The 7,297-nt window shown below is 36.1% G+C and overlaps 1 protein-coding gene across 1 annotated transcript in view; it reads right to left on the reverse strand.

The window, feature by feature from the left end:
- The window catches only part of LOC112962315 (T-cell receptor-associated transmembrane adapter 1), a 14,839-nt gene extending 7,542 nt beyond the window's left edge, over positions 1 to 7,297 (reverse strand). Inside the window, exons 1-2 of the mRNA XM_026058361.1 lie at positions 7,113 to 7,297; positions 1,701 to 1,814 (exon numbers count right to left, since the gene is read on the reverse strand). Of these exons, the coding sequence (XP_025914146.1) occupies positions 1,701 to 1,806 (106 nt within the window). The 5' untranslated portion in view covers positions 1,807 to 1,814; positions 7,113 to 7,297. The remainder of the gene's footprint in view (positions 1 to 1,700; positions 1,815 to 7,112) is intronic.

Genomic DNA, 7,297 nt, shown 5'->3' on the forward strand with positions numbered 1-7,297 from the left:
AATGGGCACAAACTGAAACACAGACAATTCCATCTGAACATGAGGAAAAACTTTTTCACTGTGAGGGTGACAGAGCACTGGAACAGGTTGCCCCGAGAGGTGGTGGAGTCTCCTTCTCTGGAGATATTCAAAACCTGCCTGGATGCAATCCTGTGCAAGGTGCTCTAGGTGACCCTGCTTGAGCAGGGGGGTTAGGACTAGATGATCTCCAGAGGTCCCTTCCAACCTCAGCGATTCTGTGATTCTGTGAAAATGCATTCTAACACATAGGACTGATTCCTTGTTTCTTCCTCCTCTTTCTTCTGCTTCATCTTTTTCTCTGGCTGGTGCATCAAGTGTTTATATTACAAGATGAAGGGTTCATTCATTTTACTACATTTTTTGTTTGTATCTCTGAAAGAGAGATCCCATGATCCACAGATGAAGAAACTGAAGTAGAGGCGCAATGGCTACAAACAGATTATTTTTTCCCTGGAGCTTGATTAATAAGAACTCAGGAGTGCCCAACTTTCTATCCTGTGCTCTAGGACTCCAGAATCTGCCATAAGTAAGATCTGATTTCATGAATGCTGCAACATCAGCCAGTCTGATTGCAACCTTGCTTAAGTTTAGTTTTGTAAATAACTGATTTTTCATCATAGAAATACCTGTCTAGTAACACTAGAAGACAAAACAAACAAAAAAACAATCCCCTCATGCAACTCTCAAGCAGCTATTTTAGTATCCTGTAGTTGCACCAACTCTCTTATTCTTGGTGAATTCAATTTATAAGCATAGGCCTTCTGCTTATGTAAATTATGCATGCGTATGGATATGTTTAAAGTGGTCAGATCCACCAGTGTTTGCCTGCCCACTCTTACGATACAGCACAGGTGCCAGTTTTCCTGCGTGAAGGTGATTGTTCCTGAAAAGGAGTAGAGAGGATTGTACAACTGAGTAACTATATAATTGTATGTATAAGGCAGGTTGTACTGGCATAATCCTGTTAATTAAAAAAAAAAAAAAAAGTCATAGTTAAAATTAATCAGAAATAGAGTATGACTGTGGTCACCATGTAACATAAATTAAACAAATTATTTCCTTATTGTTAGTGACACATTGGTTTAACAGCTACATTAGGATCCCACAATGAAAAGCACTTGGAAAATTTTTTCAAAATTGATTAAATATAAAATGTGTATGAAATCTGAAACTCAAATGAGCATTCAGGAATTTGGGGAGGAGAAAGTTTTTTCAAATACATTTTGTATTAGCACAGTTACTTAAAATCATTTTTTAAATTCAAGCATGGATGTGAAATTAGTTACAAGAAAAGTACACCAAAAAAAAAAAGAAAAAAGAAGAAGGAATAATACACTTTTAAAACATATTTAAAAAAAAAAATTATCCAGTACTAAATTCTTCACTTTGTACATGTTCTGTTGTTTTTTGTTACAGAATGAATTTGGATAGTTGTTTATAGCAGGGTGTTGGGCAGCTAGTAATCATTCTGTAATCATATCTAACTGTCCTTAAAAAAAAAGAAAAAAACATTTTTTTAAACCATCAGGTCCTCACTACTAGAATCATTTTTGCCAAAAGATGACTTTCAGTTTCAAAAGAATCAATTTGTTGGCTTGACATCTCCTAGCAGCAATGACTTTCTCTACAGGTACTTTCAAACACTTAACCTCCATTCTTTACAGAGGGACATCACTTACCTTCTCGCTTCTTTTTCATATAGTGTGAAATATTCAGTATCAGTGAAGCAATCAGAGCCAAACTCAGAAAGGCCAAAATTCCCCAGACAGAAATATGGCAGTCCATTTCTGCACCTGAAAGAAAATCCTTTTATAGTAAGTGTTGTCTTAACAGTTGTACTGAATTCTTTGGTTGATTTCTGCTTTCTGTAATTCAAGCTGCTATTTTGTTGTTTCCTCTGTGACAGCCATTGCTAGACAAGCTAAATAATTAATATCAAAAATGGATGCTAAATAATAAACAGCAACATCAGTAAACTGTTAATGGAGCTAGTTTCACAACAGTTCAGCTAAAGGTTGGGCTACTGGTTTGCCTGTAGGATACCGTAAAAAACAGGATTTTGCTGCTGGAAAAAAAGTCATTTTAATGAGTAGCTTTGAAATTATCTTTGTAATTATCTTGAACTTATTATTTGCAGTAACTTCTTGGCTGAATCATGAAGTTTTTTGAATCAAGTTCTGAAGATGATCTCTCTTCAGTCAAAACAATTCATGTTGCTGGAAATTTATCTGAATAATAACTAAGGCCATAAGGTTTTAACTCTCCTTGCCACAAATTTCAAAGGTTGGTTGTGTGTGTTTTCTTGCATCTCCTATTAAAAACATCTGCAGAGTGTAAGAAGACATAATGGCAAAAGAAGAGCAGTAGCTGGGAACCAGTGAACCCCCCCAGACTGGCTGCAGGGCAAGACCTCTTCAACTCCCAAAGAACCACTTAAGAAAGAGTAAGTAAACGTAATTGAACTAAGCCTCCCTTTGCACTAAACCTGCCTCTCCTTGAAGGTCTGTTAGAAACACAGGAAGCAACCTCCCCACAACAAATGCATTTTGTCATTTAATTAATCCTTCAATTAATCGAGCTCATGCCAATTTTCCATCACAAACCTTGCTAAAGACAATAGGCTGTTTGTGACAGTCTGATGGCCAAGATGATCAACGTAGCTGCAAAGGACCTGGGAAAACCTTCCTTAACAGAGGAAATGCTGAGCCAAATACAAGTGGAGCACGAAATCCAGATTTTTTCCTTTCCCCAGAGACATATTTCGTGTTCTCCTTGATCTAGAGTATTTGAAATAAAGTCTGGTCCAAAAACCTAATTAATTCCACTAATATTGCACAAAAAGGCCTAGCTAGAACAAAGAAGTCAAGGGGAGAGGTTAGACAATACTGTCAGGGTGAGATTTGAGCTGGCCCATAATGTTCCTCTTATTTGGTCTCCATGTAGCTGGATTCTTTTGGGACTTTGGCATTTTGTTCATTTCTTAATGGAAGGCTGAGGTAAAGGAAAACAAGAAAATACATTCTCACGTTGCAAGCAGGTGAAATGCATTTTCTCCTGCTGAGAAGACAAGAGTGTTGTTCCTTGACTCTGTGGCTCCGGATCACTTTAGGAACTGCCCCTTCTGCTTGCGGTACTTTGTTCCCTAATGATGCTGGTGTTGCAAAAGCTCTTTTTGTTTTGTTTTATTCCAAGCCACAGATGTTTTTATGATGCTGGAACAATATAAGATAATCCTGGGTAGTGAAAGAACACGAATTGCAGACTTCTATGTTGCAGATTTCCTTCCTGATCAAAGCACTCTTTTAAAAAAACACAAGACAGCAAATAGGCTGTAACTTTCTGATAGGCTTGTGACTGTTTTTGCACATGGTCCTTCCAGCCATGCTCCCTCCATTTATTGTTCCTTTTAAAAGAAACATCCAGTTTCCAGTCTTTTCTTTTTCCCGCTGTAGTTCTCCCAAAGGTATTTCAGGGCTCTCCATCAGTGCGATGACACTTTTCATGTTGACAGGCACTTTTTTGCAGTGCGATACAGTCATTCAGGACAGCAGAGAAATCGCCTATGAAGTAGCTATATACTACTCCATTTTTTCAGAGGAGGAATTGAAAGAAAGGAACGTCTTGCCTTAAGAAGGTGGTATCAGGCCACATCAAGAACCACCTGTGTTTGGAACCTCGTGGAGATGAGTTAGCTGCACTCTGAAATTTGCATCCTATGCAAATTGTCCAAAACGATGACAAGTCTCTTTCAAAGTCAGGATCTTTTAATCTAGTGCCTAAATCATAAGATCATCCTTCTTCCTTCTCTTGTCTTTTTATCTTGCCTGAACTGTTTGTTTTCCATTTTTCCTATGTTCATTTCTCATTGCTTTTCCTAAAAATTTGTTTTGTTTGGGGAGCAAAAGAAGTATCGTGGCCTGAGAGAAGGGAAGTGCAAGTACTTATAGATTCACTAGAATAAAAAGCGTGAGTAGATAGCTCATGCACAACTCAGCCCTAAGTTTGTACCTTTTTCTTGGTACTGATTGTTATTATTTATCTTTCTGTTTCAGGAATTCTATTTTTCCCTGATGTTCCCAGAGTAGGAAAAGAACTTTTAATCGCAGATTGAGTATTTTCAGCCCAAACTGAAGTAGAGGAGGTAACCAAATTTTTGAGGACAAGTATTTTTTTCTTGAGTGTTTCAGCTTCTTATTTAAATTGGAATTAACTGAAAAATAGTAAAGGTTGGAAAACAGATGTTTCCCTTTTCAGTTTCAAGTTTAACTTCTGCAAAATCTAGGTAATTCCACTTCTTTAGGCCTTTAAAAATATTCTAGTAGAACAGAAGGCCTGAAACTTGAATTTCTAATGAAACGTACCAATGTTATAAACCTCACAATCTATAGCTCTTTCTTAAACATAGTTTAAAAAGCTGCATGGGTATGGAGAGTGGAAGAAAACAAGAGTTTAATTTACTCCTAGCTGAACATGACTTAGATTCTAAATTCTAAAATTTATTTTTCAAAACTCTGATTTAAACATCTGTTTGTGTTTCAGCAGATTGTATACAAACATATGTGCCACTTAAGTAGCTTCTTTTCAAATCTAATTCTGACTTACCTTTGTGATACGAGCTATTTGCTTGTCAGCCAATACTGCTTATACTTTAGAAATAAAAACAATTTTCAAATCCCCCATAAAGTCATAGCAAGAGCTTTCATCAGATGCACAAGTGTCTCGCCATGTGCCCTGCGCTTTTCTAATGTTAATTTTAATTTAATCTTACTTTCCAAGTGTAAAGTATGAGGCTTTTTTTATAGCTTAGCTTTACAGATATACAACTCCCTGCTCTTTCCCAGCTCCCAGCTGTTCTTTTACTGCTCTTATAGCTGTTGCCAATATGCTAGCTATTTACAATTATAACTGAATTATTTAAATATTTACTATGTTGACAACAGCAACAGTAGAGGGAAACCTGAACGCTTCTGCAAAGAACAATTTGTCCCCACAGATAACTACAGCGGTGTCTCTATACGTACGACAGCAAATTGTGACAGCTAACTGGCTGTGCTAAAGACAAAAAAAAAAATAAGGCAAGTGTGAATGGAGAGTGAAAAATAAACAGAAAGAGAAGCCTAACTATTAGACTAATTATTAGTTTAGACTGGTCTGAAATAGTAGCTTTTATTCTATTCTATAATTTTAATTCTCAACCAATCATCTACTGTCAAATGTGGAAAAATTATTTTTTTTTAAGATTAAGTGCTTATTCTAAAGATCCTTAGCACAGCATTCAAAGGCATTCTCACTCCCTATGCAAATAATAGCCATTAAATTGAAATTTAAAAAAATAATCATTTTAGCTCTAAAAAAAAGGTCCTAAGGAAAAATTAGACCCATAAGAATAATAGACTATGATTTTAATACAATAAGTCCAAATTCTGTGAGGGCTTTCAGCAATAGTCTAGCTGTGATAGGAAAACCTGAGAGTGATAGTAGTTTGTTCATAAGCAATAATACTGAAGCTGTTCTTGAAGCAATGTGAAGAAAAGAATTCATCATACAGTCAAAAGTTTTCACGAGCAGGACAAGAATTCTGGTTTTCATTTATGAACAGTTGGGAAGGGGGAGCAAGTACTCATTGCAAAGATGTCAGTTTTTTGACTGCCTAATACCAGAATCTCTTTACTATTAATGGTACATTCCTATTCTGCCGTTTTTCATTTCTAGTTTGGAAACAGCATCAAACTTGGAGGTGCATCTAAGTGTTATTCCTATCTAAGGTAACTTACTCCATCTGATGATGATTTTTTCATTTCTGACTTTAGGGACGGGGTTACTCATCTCCCTTTGGTATATTTTACAGTGCTCTAAATTAACAGTACTATATTCACATAACAAAATCTAAGGCATTAAAAACAAACAAAAGGCTTGCTAAAGATGCAGTTAGTTGTGCTTTTTCTTCTTTTTAAATCTCTTCTGACAGCTTTCTCCACCAAGGGAAACAAGGTACAGATAAATAGACATTTGGTCAGACTCACTACAGATGTTGTTTACTGTTTACAGGGTCCATTCTACTGTAATTTGAAAAAAAAAACAAAACCCAAAATAAACTCTCCTGGATTAATTTTTGCTATTCAGTGTTACTGTAGCTCAAAGGAGTGGACATAATCATCCTTTCCTAAAAATGTACCTACTTTGGGGGAAAGGGGTAGTTTTTAATGATTTGTGGCCAAGATGGGTGTTTTATCCTCCTAACAGCAAAAAGAATAGGTAGTAGAAGTACTAAGCTCTTTTCCTTCTCGTTCTTATGGTATTTTGTTCAGAGAATCTATCACAAAAAAAACGAAAACGTATCATTCCTCCTTTAGTCTTTCCTACTGAAAAGGATCAAGAGGTAGGGAATATACAGATACTTGTCCAGCAAGAATTGGACATGCCATCTCCGATATCAACTCATCAGTCAAGGAAGCATATTAATTACTTTGGTCACTACCAGATTTGCGAAGATGATCTGGAGCACAAAAGGTATTCTTTCCTATTGTTTCTGTCTGTCTGCAAATTTGCCAAAGATACAACAAAACTATTTTTTCCCTCTTCAATTAAATGGTGAAATAAATTTTCTGTAGTAATGACCCTTAACAAAAATAAACCCATTAAGAGACTTATGACTGATGAAATGTTAAATTAACATTAATAAAACTTCCACCTGTGTGAACTTTTAAGGCAGGATTGATTCTCTGGAAAGGAGTCCTTAAACTGAAATTAATTAGTGCACAACTAATTGCTTTGTAAGATATAAACTTCATACTTCAGAAGGGAAAAAGCACATAGTAGAATAAGAAGCCCTCCATGCAGTAAATACTTTAAGAGCAGAACTCATGCCAGTGCTTACTCTTCATTAACAAATCTTAATACATTTGCCGACTTAGCTGAAGATTAATGAAGGTTTAGCTGTTGATGATGACTCATCATCATTATTATGATTATTATTAATAGTTTGACTTCAGAATGCTGAGCAACCTTCTTGGGGAACTGGTAATCTGTCACAGCACGTTTTTACTGTTCCCTTTTTTGCATGCCCATAATACCAAAAAGACAAGGCTTACCTGTTTTCTTTTTATCGTTTTTAGGAATATTCCCCGCCCCTTTATCCAACAGGAAACCAAGTTATGTTATGTAGGCAAACCTTGGATGCTCTTTTGTTTTGGACCTGGCAGCACGAATCTATCTCTACAGTTGCCGTCAATCTTAAAGGACTCTAGACTTTTTTTTTTTTGCCTGCTTTCTTACA

The sequence above is a fragment of the Apteryx rowi genome, unplaced genomic scaffold, assembly GCF_003343035.1.
Source record: "Apteryx rowi isolate R43461 unplaced genomic scaffold, aptRow1 scaffold_146, whole genome shotgun sequence".
Classification (NCBI taxonomy): domain Eukaryota; kingdom Metazoa; phylum Chordata; class Aves; order Apterygiformes; family Apterygidae; genus Apteryx; species Apteryx rowi.